Source organism: Rhizophagus irregularis, chromosome 14, assembly GCF_026210795.1.
Source record: "Rhizophagus irregularis chromosome 14, complete sequence".
Taxonomy (NCBI): domain Eukaryota; kingdom Fungi; phylum Glomeromycota; class Glomeromycetes; order Glomerales; family Glomeraceae; genus Rhizophagus; species Rhizophagus irregularis.
In genome coordinates, this window is record NC_089442.1 from 4,768,649 (window position 1) to 4,786,808 (window position 18,160).

The window sequence follows — 18,160 nt, forward strand, 5'->3', positions numbered from 1 at the left end:
AACCAAAAAAGTATAGTATGGTGTGAAATCGATATTGAGTATGATTTAGATAATAAAACTATACTCAACTGTAACGGTATTACAGAAAGGAGTATGGTCGGGTCAGCGTGATGAGTAGAGTATGGTGACATTTGGCGGTGTGTAACATCATAAAGGTAAGACGAAAAGTAGTAGAGTAGGGGCGGTGTGTTGAGTAGAGTATTGTGATGTTTAGCGGTGTGTAACATAAAGGGTGTGAACTATACTCAAGTGATGAATAGACACCCGGCCAAACCGCTGGGCTGAGCTTGGGCCGAGGTGTTTATTTATCACTTGAGTAAACTGTCACTTAGGGTCCATACTATACTCATCACGCTGACCCGACACCACTCATCTCAGTAGCACTCGTAACATAAGGGGTGTGAACCATACGCAGGTGATGTATAGCATCTCGGCCCACTCCAAATCACGTGTTTGGCCCGTCGTGTTATTTATCACTTGAGTAAACTGTCACATAGGGTTCCATACTCTACTCATCACGCTGACCCGACCATACTCCTTTCCGTAGCACTCCAACTGTAATGGTGTAAATTATCAACGAAAAAAACTAAAAAAGTATTGTATTTATATTTTTTTTTATTTATAATTATACTCGACTGCCATATTAAGTTAAATTGAAGAAAAATTTTATTGTGAATTTTTTATTAAATCTTTAATTTATACTAATTCTTAATTAGCCAATTTCAATTAACGCTCCTTTTCACAATTATTTTTGCTTCACGTTCCCTTAAAGCAAGTTCACGTTCTTTTCATTCTAAAAGCTAAATCTTTTTCCCGATATCAAGCTCTTTAAGCTTTAAATCCAACTTAATTTCTTTATTATTGTCTTCTTCACAATGACTTGGCTATAAAAATATGTTCTCATATTTTATTATTATTATCTTTGATTACTATAAATGTTCACATAATAATACCTCAATAAGATCTTCTTCATAAATGACATAACAAAATTAATATCCATTGTTATAGTGCGAGATAATTTTTGTTTGCGTGAAACAATGAGCAAAGATAATGATAATATTTTTCGTGTAAAACAAGTGGAGATAATATTTTTCTTTTGGGTGAGTAACTTTATAAGCGAAATATTATTATTATTATGTGCAGTGCGGTAAGGTAATCGAATATTCAATGATCGATCCGGTTTTTTTAATATAGCTTTACTTAAAGTTCCAAAGTTTTATTTCTCGACTCGTGATATCGAATTCCTACAAATAAGATAACGTGAACGATTTCCATCCTCCAAAATCATGAACAAGACTTAGTTGATTGGTCGATGTTGTACATAAAAATAAATAAACAAAATTTACACAAAAAAAAGAAATTTCTTTTTTTCCAGAATTTAATTCTACGTTGTATCACCCAACAAATAATACAAAGAAATTTAGGATCCTCAAATGCTGTACTACAATTAGGAAATCTATCAAAGAAGAGAGATTTCGATTTCGAATTTTATTGCATTCTATAGGTACATATTAGTACATTTAATGATTACTTAACTGTTAAGGAAATTTCTATCGGAAATTGCATATAATAGAATAAGAATTTGATTGAAAAAAAACTCCGGGTTTAATAAATTTGAAAGCATTTAAATGGACATTTACAACGCCCGAAATTTTTAAAAGAATTGTCGTAATAATAATGGAATCAACAAGAGATATTAGATATAAATTATTATCAAGTGATGCACGAAATAAAGTTGTAACAAAATGCAAAAAAAAAAATGTGGTGAATGTAATAAAATAAGAAGAACTTCAGTCGAAAACCATCAAATTTGTTATACTTGTTATAATGCAAAAAAAAAAATTATACCATATGGAAATAAAGTTATTGATGATTTTATCAGATATACTCATACTAATTATCCTAACAAAAAAAATGGGAAAATGATATTTGTTCCTTACAATAAATTCAAAAATATAGAACTTATTGGTGAAGGAGGTTTTAGTAAAATTTATAAAGCTACTTGGATTGATTGTAAGATTTCTGATGATGATACTATAGATTACTCATTACAAAATAAGTCTAAAATAGTTGCTCTTAAAAAGCTTAACAATTCTAAAAATATTACTTCAAAAGAGCTAAACGAGGTAAATATTCCATATTAATTTTAATAATAAACTTTATATAAGGCAGATAATAAACAAATGAATTTTTATTTCAGCTTAAGATATTTTATCATTATTCTTTAAGTGGGAAGAGTTCTGTTATTTACAATAATTATTCTAGCTTTGTTAATCAATATTATGGTATTACTCAAGATCCTATTACTCAAGATCTTATATTTATTATGCCATATTATAATTCGGACTTGACACATTACATAACTAAAGATTTTTTTAATAATAATTGGTATCATAAGTTAGATAGATTAAATGAAATTATAAATGGACTTACTAAAGTTCATGGCGTAAATATTATACACCGAGATTTACATAGTGGAAATATTCTTATAGCTAATTTAAACTATTTTTGTATAAGAGCAAAAATATGTGATTTAGGAACAAGTAAATCAGCAACAGAAAATGATGATAATAATGATAATGAAGAAGACAACATTTATGGCATAATTCCTTATGTTGCACCAGAGGTTTTACAAGGAAAAAAGTATACCAAAGCTTCAGATATATATAGTTTTGGAATGATTATGTGGGAGTTAATGATAGGAAGAAGACCTTTTTGGGATAAAAAACATAATACAGAACTCATAATTGAAATATGTGATGGTTTACGTCCACCAATTATTACAAATGCACCTAAAGGTTATATTGATTTAATGAAAGAATGCTGGTATTCTGATCCAGAAAAAAGACCAACAGCAGATGAAGTATCAAAAAAGATTCAAGAAATATGGGGAATTGATATAGTTGGTTTTTCAGAATCAAAAACTGAAATTATAAAATCACCTGATATTGGGCCCGTAACAACAAATAATCCTGATGCCATATATAAGAGCAGATATTTAAGTGGAATGATAAAATCTGCAGCTTCTACAAGAAGTTTAAGAAGCAAATCTAGTATTACTTTAAAATTTGGTAAGTAATTCGTATTTTGATTGTATTTTTCATAATATAATAATTTTAACTTTCGTTCAACTAGATCAACTTGATTTTTACCAAAGAAATTCTAATGGTAATTATTTATTTGTTTGATATAATTTTTTATACTTAGTATTGTAATTTAACGGGATCATATTATTTTTTTTAAGATAAAAGAAAGTTTGAAGATAATCAATTTGAAAGTAACTTTATCAATGGTATGTTAAAAAATTTCATTATGAAGAAGAAACCAATATTTATTTTAAATATTTTTTTTTTAGGTTCAAGTAATAAAAAGATTAAACCAATTGAAGACGAAAATAACGGTAAATAGCAATTATTTTCTCACGTATATTTTCATAATAAAATTTTTAATTTTTTTTATTTAGATTACGCTACAATAGAACTTGAACTTGATATCGATATGAATTTTAAACAAACTAACGATGATGGTAAGTAAAAATTATAATAAATAGCAACTAATATTAATTTACAATCTAACATATTTTACATTTTCAACTTTGTAGAATACATTACTAGCGAAATCGATTTCGATATTTAATGCTTTTTTGATGCTTTGAATGTCCAAATTTATTAAATTATTTAATTTATTTCATATTATTATACATATCTTGTTACATAATTATTATAAGTTATAATTCTCTACAATATATTTATACGACGATAATAAAATGGATACCGATAATTACTAAATAATATCTGATATGCTTTATTTAATATTTATAATGTACGGGAAATACTACTTACGATTTAATTATGAAGTATAAACGAATAAAATTTTTAATCTGAAATGACTAAAAAAATTTCTTTCAAAATTTAACAGATAGTGAGAAATTTGGGAGTTTTCAAATCTCGTGATTGAAATTAAGAAATCTATCAAGAAAAAATTTCAAATTTACAATTAATTTCGGTACAATTATATATCAATATCTAAACTTATTAAAAAGAATTTTCTATCGGAAATTGCATTTTGTATGGATGTATAGGATATCCTAAAATTTTTTTTCAATTAAAGTTCATGGAAAAATTGGCAAATATAAAAAATAATGACACTCTTTCAAAACCACGGGCAACAACCATAGCGAAAACACACATTTAAAATTATTTTGTATATCCAGATATTCCTATGTACTGTACTGTATGTATAAAAATGAAATATTTCACCAGAAAAAAGTTCGTTCATATTTGTATTGTAGAAATTATTGTGTTACTATATGAAGAGTTTGGTCTTTGAAGACTTGAAATTATCAGAAAATAAACCTTCAAAAAGAAACTCGTTAAAAGATTAGAATGACACATTAAAGATTTCGTTTGAAGACTGGGAATGATATTGGATAATTAGACAAAGATAATTAGGTAAAATGTGTTTTATTAAGGTTATTCACTTTATTTAACGTTAAAATACCTCGTTTATGGTACAAATTAACCAAATAATTGATTTAATATGTTTAATATGGGATACAAGTCTAATTATACCAGAATTAAGATTTTATAAGCTATATATTACTGTATATACGAGTCTTAACGAGTTAATATGGAAGGTTTTTTACCGATATGATAATTATTTATATGTTATAATATTACTCTATTATATTTATCAGAGCTAAATAAGAACGAGTGATCGATGATCGAACAAAAACTTACAAATATGTAAAATAATCGAACATCCGATGATCGGTCACCAGTTTTTTAGACGTTTTTAATATAGCTCTACTTAAAAAGTTCCGAACATTAATTTCCAGAGTTTTACCTTCAGACTCGTGATGTCGAATTCCTATGAAATAAAGGCGACGTTAACACTAAGAATGATTTCCATCCTCCAAAAACATCATCAAGACTTATTTTAGATGTTTGATTGTTGAAACTTGAGAAAAAAATCAACTATAGCAAATTTTTTAAAAAAAATATTTTATAATCATCCATTAAACAAAAATTACAAAAAAAAAAAGATTTCTTTTTCTTCCAGAATATAATTCTATGTTGTATCACCAACGGATAATACAAAGAAATTTAAGATGAAAAAAAAATGAAAAAAAATATATTAAAATTGAACTCAATTTTGTTTAACACCAACAATCATGAAACTGCGCAAAATGTTTATTTGATTACCTGAAGTTTCTTACAAATATAGTTTTAACTATTTGTTTGATATAAACAACTTATAGATAGACCATGATTATATTATATACGTGTGGGAATTAAAGTGAATCGTGTATTAATTTCAAACTACCAACAAGATTCGATATCATTAAGGATAGATGAAAATGCCTACATACAATTAGAAATACTGCGCAATCATATTTAATTTAACAAATACTATATTCGTCACTATCCGCTTTATAAATAGGTTACGGATGTCTGTCAATAGAAAAAATCAATTCTTCGGTTACTGCAGTCACCAAATGTGACAGTAAGATGAATAAGTAAGTAATAAAAATTACCATTTATAGAGTTTTTCTACATATGGACCTGATTCATACGCAAATGCCTCAAAATGATACAAAATAATATTATTTGGTTTTCGTTTAATTTTGACATTTGCACAAATAAGTATTTTAAAAATTCAAGATTACTTCATACACGTTCAATATCAAATTAAAACGATGCAAGAAAAATAGAAATTATATATTATTTGTTTAAATTTATAAAATTCATCTTTTGTACTTGCTATTTTTATGCGTGATCCGGATGTCGATCAGTGAAAATTCGCAAATAATAAAAATCTGCCGTCGCCACAAAGACAAGTCATTTTTTAATTTTTATCGGAAGGGAAATTAATAATGCATTCGAAAGCTGTGGTTTTTATGCTATAAAATACTGCGTAACATTTTCATTTTGTTGCACTGGATGCAGTGATACCTTACCCACAAAAATTCCAATTAAATTTCATTAATGATCTACAAAATTTCACCCATAGTAATTTTCACTGATTTATAGCCGGATCTCGAATTAAAATGATATCATACTAAATTCTAGAGCTTAATTTTGTTAAGAAGTATAATAATAGATATCATTGGAAATTATTATAGGTACGATTGAAATTTTAATTACAAATTATAGATTTACGGCATTAAGATATACTTATGAACGTAATTACGTAAATATTTTATATTATTATCGCCATTTTCAAAATGGTGTACGCAGTTCGCCCAGTTTTTATTCGGGTTTCGTCCATATTTTGTCCGACTTTCGTCCGGTTTTCGGTTTCTTTTTTTTTATTCAAATTCAACTGCGTACATCATTTTAAAAACGGCGATAAATTTAATAATGAATACAAATTCATGATATTTATCAGCTACTATCCAGAAATCTTTGTGAGACCCTGTAAAAAAAGTCAATCCTTTTTATATTCCATCTTTTATAACCTTATACACGGAATTTATCGAATTATTTACATTTTCCATGAATGGATCCGTGAAAGGCTCATTTTTACGGAGAATAATGGATAAAATTTTTTATAGGGAGGAAGAAAACTAAACCGAACAAAAATTTTTAGTCATGAGGTAGTAATTTATCAGAATAATAATATTGAACCAAAATTTAAAGCTATTTGTTCAATTACAAACTGATTTTATTTATGCAAAAATAAATTTTACATCTACTCTATAATCAGTGTTGAACAATAAAATATGTATACAGAAAATAAGAATAAATAATATAACGTTATAGGTTATTTTAATTTAAGATTTAATAAAACTTGATACTAAAAATAAAATTTATTCGTTCCGTCGCATCATCTTATAATCTGTATAAGAAATTGGGTTTAAATTAAATAAAATATAATTATAATAATAGCAAATATAAAAATTTATAAGACTTACTTTGTAAAATCAATAATTTCTACTGTGTTATTGTCGATATTATCATATTTTTGGAGTTTTTTTGTAAAAGGATTAAGTAATCGAGACTCATAAATAGCTTGTGGGTGAGTATTTTCTTTGTTAAAAGAAGAGAGATGCGATCTTCTATATTCTTCTGCTTCTTTGAATTCCTTTGCAATTTGATAGTTGAAATTTGAGCCATCATATTTATATAAATCAATAAATAAATGAATCAATTTTAAAATTTCAGATGCTTTTGGTCTATTATATGGATTTGAATCCAAACATTTTTTCATTAAATCAATATAATATTTTGGTGCTATTGGCACATTAATTTCGGGCCTAATTCCATTGCAAATGTTTAATACTAAATATTCATCATGTGCACGATCGGCAAAGGGTTGTTTTCCAGTTGCTACAAAATACATAATCATACCAAAACTATATATGTCTGCTGCCTGAGTATAAGGTTCCCCTTTTAACACTTCAGGAGCTACGTAAGGTATAACTCCGTAAATATTATTTTGATTAGTATTACTAGCGTCTCCACATAATCCCATATCTGAAATATGTATAACACTATCATCCATATTATTAGTTACACCAGCAGTATTTAACAATATATTTCCTGTATGAAAATCACGGTGAACCATCTTCTTTTGATGAAGTTCTTTAAGACCCATACTAATATTATAAAGTATAGTCACTTTTTTGGGCCATTCCAAATTGTTAAAATTTTTGTTCATCCAATAATTAAAATTTCCGCCCTTTGCATAGTCAAGAACTATAATGTATTCCTTTGTATCTGGATTTTGAGATATTCCATATATTTTAAGTATTTTATTTTCTTCATAATAATTTTCGTGATTTTTAATTGAATATAATTCAACCTATTAAAATATGAAAAAGTAATTATATAAAATATATTACTAAGGATTAATTTACAGAAAATCACATACCTCATTGAGAAGTTCACTTGTGATATTTTGGGAATTATATAAACATTTTAAAGCAACAACTTTATTTTGATTTCTTGTATAATTATGTTCCTCTGTATTATAATGTAATGGACCATCCTTCCACATTGCCGAATATACTATAGCAAAACCACCTTTTCCTATCTCTTTAATTTCATCAAACTGATTGTATGGTATCCATTCAAATACTATATCATTATAGGATTTGATTTTTGATTGCATTTTCCGTATTAAATTAACAATTTTTTCATTTTTACTGGTCAATTTCATTAAATTATTTTCTAATAACTCATTAATTTGACATGGTTCGCACCATTTATCTGTAAAAACTTTACCACATTTATCACAATAGACGTTTTGAAGAACTAAAATGTAATTTTTCGTATCTGAATTTTGTGATATCCCATATATTTCAAGTTCATTACTATTAACCTAATAAAATAAAGAAAAATTATTATTTTATTTTTAAGTATTAAGATTAAATAAAAATTAATACCTCATTTAAAAATCCATTAATAGAATTTTGTGAGTTATATAATTTTAAATTGACTTTTTTACTCCGTTTTCTTGAATAATTATGTTTATTTGTATCATACTGTAATGGACCATCCTTCCATATTGCAAAATATATTGTAGCAAATTCATCTTTTTCTAATTCTTTCATATAATTGAATTGATCATACGGTATCCATTCAGCTATAATATCATTATGAGAATTAATTTTTAATTGCCTTTCTTGAATTAAATTATCAATTTTTTCATTTCCACTGGACCAATTTGTAAAATTTTTTTTTAAATCATTAATTTGACATGGTTTACACCATTTACACCATCTACTATATGTATCTATAAAACTTTCACCACATTTATCACAATAAACTCCATACAGAAATAATATAATATAACATTTTGTATAAGGATTTTGAGATATTCCATATAAATGATTACGATTAAAATATATCTCAACCTAGTATTATTACAATAAAAAATTATGTTATTATACTATATAAAATGTTTAAATTAAAATAAAGAAATGATTTATACCTCATTTAGAAATTCATTGGTAATATTTTGTGATTTATATAATTTTAAACTGACTCTTATATTCTGATTTCTAGAATATTCATATTTATTTCTGTCATATTTTAATAAACCATCCTTCCACATTGCTGAATATATTGTAGTAAGTTCATCCTTTCCTAATTCTTTTATATCATTAAGCTGATCATATGGTATCCATTCAACTATAATATCATTATAGTTTTTAATTTTTAACTGCATTCCTTGAATTAAATTATTAATTTTTTCATTTCCACTAGTCCAATTTGTAAAATTTTTTTCTAGATCATTTATTTGACATGGTTTGCACCACGCATCTGTAAATTTTTTACCACATTTGACGCAATATAAATCTTGTGTAACCATGATATAATTTTTTGTACAAGGATTTTGAGACATTCCATATAAATGATTACGATTAAAATATATCTCAACCTAGTATTACAATAAGAAAATTTTGTTATTATACTATATAAAATGTTTAAATTAAAATAAAGAAATGTTTACCTCATATAGAAATTTATTGGTAATATTTTGTGATTTATATAATATTAAATTGACTTTTATATTCTGGTTCCTTGAATATTCATGTTTATTTCTGTCATATTTTAATAGACCATCCTTCCACATTGCTGAATATATTGTAGTTAGTTCATCATTTCCTAATTCTTTGATATCATTAAACTGATCATATGGTATCCATTCAACTATAATATCATTATATATATTAATTTCTAATTGCGTTTCCCGAATTAAATTATCAATATTTTCATTTCTACTGGTCGAGATTTCGGAATCTTTTTTTATGCCATTAATTAGACATGGATTGCACCATGCGTCATATTGTTTTGCAAATTTTTTACCGCATTTATTACAACAAAAACTATCCGGAAATGATAGAATATAATTTTTTGTATAAGGATTTTGAGATATTCCATATAAATCATTTTTTTTAGAATATACCTTAATCTATTATAATAAAAAACATTTGTTATTATACGTAAAATAATTAAGTTAAACAGAGAGATTCATACCTCGTTTAAAAATTCATTGGTAATAATTTGTGAGTGATATAATTTTAAATAGACTTTTTCATTCTGTTGTCTTTTATATTCATATTTATTACTATCATATTTTAATGGACCATCCTTCCATATTGCTGAATACATTGTAGCAAATTCATCTTTTCCTAACTCTTCAATATCATCAAACTGATCATATGATATCCATTCAACTATAATATCATCATATTCATTAATTTTTAATTGCATTCCCTGAATTAAACTGTCAATTTTTTCATTTCCACTAGTCCAATTTGTAAAATTTTTTTTTAGATCATATATTTGACAACGACACCAATTATAATAATCAAATTTTTTACCGCATTTTTTACAATAAAATTCATTCGGAAATAATATAATAAATTCTTTTGTATAAGGATTTTTAGATATTCCATATAAATGATTCCTTCTAAAATGTACATTAACAACCTATTATTATAATAAAAAAAACTTTTGTTATTATGCGTAAAATAATTAAATTAAATAAAGAGAGATTCATACCTCATGCACAAATTTATTGGTAATATTTTGTGATTTGTGTAACTTGAACTTGACTTCCGTATTCGGTTTTCTTAAATATTCACGTTTAATACTGTCATATTGTAATGGACCATCCTTCCATATTGCTGAACATGTTGTAAAAAATTCATCTTTTCTTAACTCTTTAATATCATCGAGCTGATCATATGATATCCATTCAACTATAAGATCATCATATTTATTAATATTTAATTGCATTCTCTGAATTAATCTATCAATCTTTTCATTTCCACCGGTCCAATTTGTAAAATTTTTTTCCAGACCATTTATTTGACATGGTTTACACCATTTATAATAATCATCTGTAAATTTTTTACCGCATTTATTACAATAAAATCCATCCGAAAATGATATAATATAATTTTTTGTATAAGGACTTTGAGATATTCCATATAAACGATTTCTTTTAACATATACCTGAGCGTCCATTATAATAAAAAAATTTTGTTATTATACGTAAAAACATTGCGGCGGATTTATGAAATTTGGCAAAAACCCTGCTGCGCTCTCGGGAATTAAATTGACTTACAGAACTTTTTTATCTGGAAAAATTGGTTAGACGCAAGATTTGGGGTACAAAAAAATTTTTTGGGGCTCATTTCTGACTTTTCACAAATAAATTTGGGACTTAAATAAAAATTTGATGACTAAAATACTGTCAAATATTTATTTAATTTGATATACGGACAAATTTTAGGGTATTTCATAAATCCGCCATAATGATAATTATGTTAAATAAAGAGATTCATACCTCATTTAAAAATTCTTCGGTAATATTTTGTGAGTTATATAATTTTAAGTAGACTTTTATATTCTGGTTTCTTGAATATTCATGTTTATTTCTGTCATATTTTAACAAACCATCCTTCCATATTGCCGAATATATTGTAGCAAATTCATCTTTTCCTAACTCTTTAATATTATCGAACTGATCATATGATATCCATTCAAATACTATATCATAATGGCCATTTATATTTAATTGCATTTCCTGAATTAAATTATCAATTTTTTCATTTCCGCTCGTCCAATTTATAAGATTTTTTTTTAGAGTATTCATTTGACATGATTCGCACCATGAATTATAATAATCTGTAAATTCTTTACCGCATTTATTACAATACAATCCATACGAAAATAATATAATATAATTTTTTGTATGAGGATTTTGAGATATTCCATATAAATGATTTTTTTCAAAATATACCATAACCTATTATAAATTTATAATAAAAAATTTTATTATATGTAAAATAATTAAGTTAAATAAAGAGATTCATACCTCATTTAAAAATTCATTGGTAATATTTTGTGAGTTACATAATTTTAAATTGACTTTTTTACTCCGTCGTCTTTTATATTCACGTTGATTTGTATCATATTGTAATGGACCATCCTTCCATATTGCTGAATATAATGTAGTAAATTCATCTTTTCTTAATTCTTTAATATCATTGAATTGATCATATGATATCCATTCAACTATAAGAGCATCATATTCCTTAATTTTTAATTGCATTTCCCGAATTAAATTATCAATTTTTTCATTTTCGCTCGTCCAATTTGTAAAACTTTTTTCTAGAACATTTGTTTGACACGATTTACACCATCCTAAATATGTATATTCTAAACATTTTTCACATTTATTAGCATAGCCATAACGAGAAAATACCATTATTTTATTGTTAAATTTTTTTTAAAACGTTTACAGAAATAAAAAAATACTCTGAACTTCAACAAGTTCCTTATTAATAGATATTTACAAGCTGCATTTCATATTTATTGTGCAACAATTAAAGACATTATGTATTTAGCGTGACATTAGTATTACTAGTTGATCAAACGTATTTGTAATACATAATAAATTTAGCAAATGTACGAATTTATGAGATACATTTGAAAATTAATGAACTAGGAAACGGAGTCCGGAGAGAAAAAACTAAAATTTGCGATTTCATTGGGTGACGATCACGTGGAGGACAGAGCAAATTCACGTGATCGATTTTTTTTTCTTTGTGCGTAGAATTCAGAGACCCGGATTGATTCCGATATTAAATCGCGATTTTATTCCGATAAAAAATTACCAATTATAGTAAGAAACATTTGATAATTCTAGCCGGCTTACATATTAATGCAGGCCAACTTAGGTTGCGCTAGTGACACGACAATAATTTTAGCCAAAAACTTGCAAAATTGCAAAATCACATTTTTTAATGAAACTTCTATCACGATATAGTCATAAAATGCAATAATGATTGGCTAGTTGTCATTCATTTATTATAAAAATGGAATTTTCCCGGGTCTCTGGCGCCAAATTATCATTTTTGATAGACATGAGGTATTGTTCTTGATAGACTTTACTGTAAAATATATAATGCATATCAAGATTCTCCTGCACATCTATCAAGAATGATACTTTTGCGTCCCTGGCGTAGATCTAGCCTAGCAAAAAAGCACTGGTCACGTGACCATGTAAAATCCATCACACCCCTCAGTGATTTCATTGTTAATATTTATCTGAGGGACAGTTTTTTTCGAGTTGGTAAAAACTTATTCGTCACAAATTATTGGTCACCGCACTGTTCACGTGACAGTGCATAATTCTGCTTTTTTTGGGTAACGCTAGGGTTTAGTGCGAAGGCATATATTGTCCGGAGCGAAGCGAAGGACAATAATAGAGGGACAATAGAATCACGTGTGCTATTATAAACTGCAACTTGTAGATCAACAAATGGTAATTATTTGTCTGATATAATTTTTATATTAAGTTAGTATTGTAATTTAACGAATTATATAATATTTTTTTTTTTAGATAAAAGAAAGTTTGAATATAATCAATTTGGAAGTAACTTTATCAATGGTACAGTAAAAAACAAAAATTCCGCAATGATGAAGTCATCATATTGACTTAAGTTATTGTTTATTAGGTACAAGTAATAAAAAGATTAATTCAATTGAAGACGAAAATAATGGTAAATAGCAATTATTTTTACAAATATATTTTTTTGGATATTAATTAATTTTTGCATTTCCCGTTAAAAATTACATATCGTATGATATTATATGAACTATGAAGAGTTCGAAATGTACGAGTCTTTGAAGATCTGAAGTTATCAGCAAACCTTCGATATTGTACTATGATGGATTGGATATTTAAGTAAAATATTTTAACTGTTAATTAACATTATTCACTTTATTTAGCGTATAGCATTGCTTTAGAATGAATACCTCGTGTGTGGACTAAAGCGATACAAGTTTAATTCTACTAAAATTAGTATTTTTATAAGCCGTATATTATATTCTTCAAGTCTTAGGGAAGGTAGTTGTTATAGTTTCTACAAGGTATTTTTTTTTACCGATATAATAACAATTATATAAAATTCCTCCATTATTTAATATTTGTCCGAGCTAAAGTAAGAACGCGTGATCGATGATCGATCTTGTAAGTTACCGGCCGTTTTTTAATATAACTTTACTTATTTTAATAGAAAAGTTCCAAGGGCTGATTTCAAAGCATACTCATGATGACGAATTCCCACAAAATATGATGACGTCAACGTTAAACAGGCACTTGAAGTTACCATCAAAACTTCAAAAGTTTCGTTGATTTTTGATATAATACAATGATGAATTAGAAAGTTATGTAAAATATTTTTAATTGATATTATTTACTTTATTTAACGTATAGTACTGCACTATTGCCATTCCCAAAAAATAAGAACAGAAAAAAACATGATCATATGTATAATGTATAGGCGAATATTCGATTACCGGCTTTTTTTTAGGTATTTTTGTTTTTTATTAAAGCTTTACTTATTTTGAAAGAAGTTCTGAACGTTAATTTCAAAGTCTTTATCTCCAGACTCGTGTGTCGAATTCCTACAAATAAAGACGTTAACGTCAAAAGATTCGATTTCCATCCTCTAAACAATCGCCTCCATTATTTGGATTAATGTTATACGTAAAAACAATCAAAAAAAAAGAAGAAACTTTCTTCAGAATTTATTCTTATTGTAATCACCGAATATAATGAGAAATACAAAGAAATTTTTGAGTTTTTCAAATACTCGTGAATGTTTATAGAAGAAAATTTACAATCAATTTCGGGATCAATATCCAAAACATTATTCTTAAAAAAGGTAAATTTCTAAGGGAAATTGATTTGAATGAAAAACTCTGATTTAATAAATTAATTAAAAAAAAAAGTATTTATATGAATATATTTACGATGGTTAACGATGCTCAAAAATTCTTTTAAAGTTAACATGGAAAATTTGATTTTTTTATTATCAAGTGACGTACAACCAAAATATAAAAAAAATATAATGTAGTGAATGTAGTAAGTTAATGTCTATACCAGACCAAAATCATCAGATTTGTTATATGTGTTACGAAGCAAAAAAAGCAATTATACCGAGTGGAAACAAAAATATTGATGATTTTATAAAATATACGCAAGCTGATCGTAATAAAGAATATGGGATGATTTTCGTTCCTTTTGACAAATTCGAAAATATAGAACTCATTGGTGAAGGAGGGTTTAGTAAAATTTATAAAGCCACTTGGATTGATTGTAAAAATGTCTAGTTGAGGTATTCTAAATTATTACCTACAAAATATGTCTAAAACAGTTGCTCTTAAAAAGTTTAAAACTCTAAACAATAAACTTTTAAGTATGAAACAAATAATTTAAACTAATAAATTTCATTCAGCTCAAGATGTTCTTCCCTTCAATACTTACTTCTAGAAATAGATGAGCAAGCTCAACTTCTATTGTCATGTCAGTTGTAAGCTCTTGATTTCCATCAATAATTTGGATATCATCTTCATCTATCAACTCCGAAGACACTTCTTGTATAAAATCTTGAGCTATGATATATCCCAACTCTAATCCGATTTCATTTGTCCCCAACATCGATATTCTGGATAAGATAAAATGGTCGTCAGTTATGCATAGTGCAGTGTCAGAAATAAATTAACAATGTTGACCTTAGTAAAACTCACCAAAAGTTTATGATCTCCACTAAATAAGTCCCCAAAATTTCTGAACAAAAAAAAATAGATACTAGCTTTGCAAGCTCTGAGTCACTTCCACAACCACAACTGAAAAAAATATATTTCATTCATACCTTAATTGCGAAGTATCTCGTCTATTATTATATAAAAGTATGTCGTACACATGTAAGAACACAGACTGTCGTACGACCGGAAAATTACGTATAAAAATACCTGACCCGGAGAGAGTAATATGAATCATCCTATTAATCATTCTATTGCGCGTACTGATAAATTGATAAATTACTTTTTTGTTACAATGATTATGTCATTTCGTCATAATACCATATATAAACTCAACTTCTTTTTAAAAAAACAAAACTATATTTCTGATTTTCAGTAAAACATGTTCTTCAACATTATCCGTACCAAATTTACTCATCACCTACGCTCAACGAAATTTCCTGGTGCGTCTTATATTATAATTTTATTTTATTATAATTTCATAATGTTCATTTTTCATTTTCTATTTAGAATTTAGGAAATACGTTTCTTCTGAAACCAAATCATCTGGATCTCCCGCTGATAAAGCTGAGTCAATTAATGGTACGTTTCCTATATAACTTTTATTTGTTATCTATTATGTCTTTACAACGTATTTGTCTGTTTAGAACAAACGTCGTTTCGTAAAAGCGATATACTTAAATCACCTAATTGGGAACAGAACGTCTCCTTTACTCTAAAGGAGTGCATCCTTTATGATATTGATAGACGAAGAAACAATTACTTCGATCACAGATTATCTCAAACGGAGTACAACCTCCATAATACTGCAATTAATATAGAGAATAAATTACTTATGATTATTGTTGGGAGTACCATATTAATTATTGGTAGTGTCGTCGCCAGTGATTACTTTAACCAACAAAAAGGTGTCAAGACGGTCAGGGATGAAACAAAAAAGCTTTGAATTTCTAGCTTTTATTTCATCACGTTGCCAAACTTATATTTGATTGCTTTTATTTGCGACTTATTACTTTTATAGAAAATGTAATAAAAAATTATTGCTTTCACTTTAAAATATTTTAAATTTAAAATATTCGTATTAAGAGACTAGTAGACGTCCCTTACCCGAGGTAAACGAAACTTTACAAGATAGTGATAAAACACGCGAAAAATAAATACAATGTTCGGGACGTAGCCCGCAATACATGATGTCTATACTAATGTACATGCAGCCGATTATTCCTTGATATCGGTAAGTGCTATGTGATAGTCGTCTTTCGAGCAATAAATCCTTTCCGGTGTGTATATGAGGAAGTACCAGTCAGTATATACGAATGATTGATAAAAAATCACACAAGCTCCACCTGTAGTCACAATTCCGTAGAGATATTCGAACTCATCATCGAACGCCACGGACGCTTTCCCTTTTCTCGTGTTTGTATGGTGAGAACTTCCGAGTTGCATTATTTCTGCATGAATCCCGCCACCCGCTAAACGATATTTGTAATAACACGATATTTTTATAATAAAATAAAACAAGAATTTTAAGCTGTATTCTAATCTCAACTGATGCTTGATGATTTTTACTATTACTATTACATAATTTTTTTTTGTATCAGTGACAGATTTAAATGGTTACTGGCTTCCTAGTTTAATTTATTTCATTATTATTTTATAATTGGTTATATAATTACAAGTCGACAATTTTTCTAATTACTATATGTAAGAAATTGACTAATAAAAATAGTCAATAATTAAATGAAATTTGATACTACTTACGACTTGATGTATAAAATTTTGCATTAGAGTGTTTGAAATCTGAATAATTGAAAATAATTTTTCTCTTCTAGAATTTTCAAATTTAATTCTATACTGTTTCGTTTGACAGATAATTATAATACAAAGAAATTTGAAGTTCTCAAATGATTTGTGACTGCAATTAAGAAATCTATCGAGGAAAGATTTCAAATTTACAGATCAATATCCAAACATTATCACTAGAAAGAATTTCTATCAAATACGAAAAAAACGTATAAGCTTAATAAATTAATAAGAGAAAAGATATTTACATGAAATAAGAAAATCTTCAGTCAAAAATTTGTTATGATTTTATTAGATATACTCAAACTAATTATTGTTATTAATGGGAAAATTATGTTTATTCTTACATAGAATACTCTAGATTATTTCCTACAAAATATGTTCAAACCAGTTGCTCTTAAAGGATTAACAACTCTAAAAATATTACTTCAAAAGAGCTAAATGAAGTAAATATTCTATATTAATTTTATTAATAAACTTTTGAGTCAAATAATTTAAATGAAAATATTTTATTTCAGCTTAATATGTTTTCAAATGAGAACAGTTTTAATGTTATTGTACGTATACTTAGGATGGCACGTGATTTTTAAGCAACCTTTAGTAATCTCTTTGCAAAACAGCTTTTTTAAAATTATTTCTCGTGGAAGACCACCATCAGAAGACGTCCGTAAGCACTTTGAAAAAGTTACAGAAGTTAATGGACGTGGTCGAAAAACACCTCGTCAAAATCGTAATTATTGTGGAAATGACATTATTGATTTAATTGGTCGATTAAAAGATCATTT

At 26.8% G+C, this 18,160-nt stretch overlaps 4 protein-coding genes across 4 annotated transcripts; 2 read left to right on the plus strand and 2 right to left on the minus strand.

Moving 5' to 3' along the window:
• Positions 1–1,656: 1,656 nt before the first annotated feature.
• On the plus strand, positions 1,657–3,784 carry OCT59_006715 (uncharacterized protein). The gene is made up of 7 exons (XM_066141460.1): positions 1,657–2,126; positions 2,201–3,071; positions 3,136–3,168; positions 3,245–3,292; positions 3,356–3,400; positions 3,464–3,526; positions 3,602–3,784. Exons 1-7 carry the CDS (start codon positions 1,746–1,748, stop codon positions 3,634–3,636), a joined length of 1,476 nt encoding a protein of 491 aa, XP_065998244.1. The 5' UTR covers positions 1,657–1,745; the 3' UTR covers positions 3,637–3,784.
• A 3,049-nt stretch (positions 3,785–6,833) lies between these two features.
• On the minus strand, positions 6,834–8,001 carry OCT59_006716 (uncharacterized protein; the record flags this gene model as incomplete). The annotated part of the gene is made up of 3 exons (XM_025323506.2): positions 6,834–6,840; positions 6,917–7,806; positions 7,876–8,001. The coding sequence occupies 3 exons, from the start codon at positions 7,999–8,001 to the stop codon at positions 6,834–6,836; spliced, it is 1,023 nt and encodes a 340-aa protein (XP_025177976.2).
• A 7,260-nt stretch (positions 8,002–15,261) lies between these two features.
• OCT59_006717 (uncharacterized protein) lies at positions 15,262–15,468 on the minus strand (the record flags this gene model as incomplete). The annotated part of the gene is made up of 1 exon (XM_025326079.2): positions 15,262–15,468. One exon carries the CDS (start codon positions 15,466–15,468, stop codon positions 15,262–15,264), a length of 207 nt encoding a protein of 68 aa, XP_025177977.2.
• A 486-nt stretch (positions 15,469–15,954) lies between these two features.
• On the plus strand, positions 15,955–16,518 carry OCT59_006718 (uncharacterized protein; the record flags this gene model as incomplete). Its single annotated transcript, XM_066141461.1, has 3 exons — positions 15,955–16,015; positions 16,083–16,154; positions 16,220–16,518. The coding sequence occupies 3 exons, from the start codon at positions 15,955–15,957 to the stop codon at positions 16,516–16,518; spliced, it is 432 nt and encodes a 143-aa protein (XP_065998245.1).
• Positions 16,519–18,160: the final 1,642 nt, after the last annotated feature.

What these genes read in the sequence shown, in the direction of transcription:
- OCT59_006715 (XM_066141460.1), top strand. Translation starts at nt 1,746, where the DNA reads ATGCAAAAAAAAAAATGTGGTGAATGTAATAAAATAAGAAGAACTTCA. An exon ending in TTACCAAAGAAATTCTAATG is followed by an intron (nt 3,169 to 3,244) that starts GTAATTATTTAT and finishes ATTTTTTTTAAG; the next exon opens with ATAAAAGAAAGTTTGAAGAT. An exon ending in TAAACAAACTAACGATGATG is followed by an intron (nt 3,527 to 3,601) that starts GTAAGTAAAAAT and finishes TCAACTTTGTAG; the next exon opens with AATACATTACTAGCGAAATC.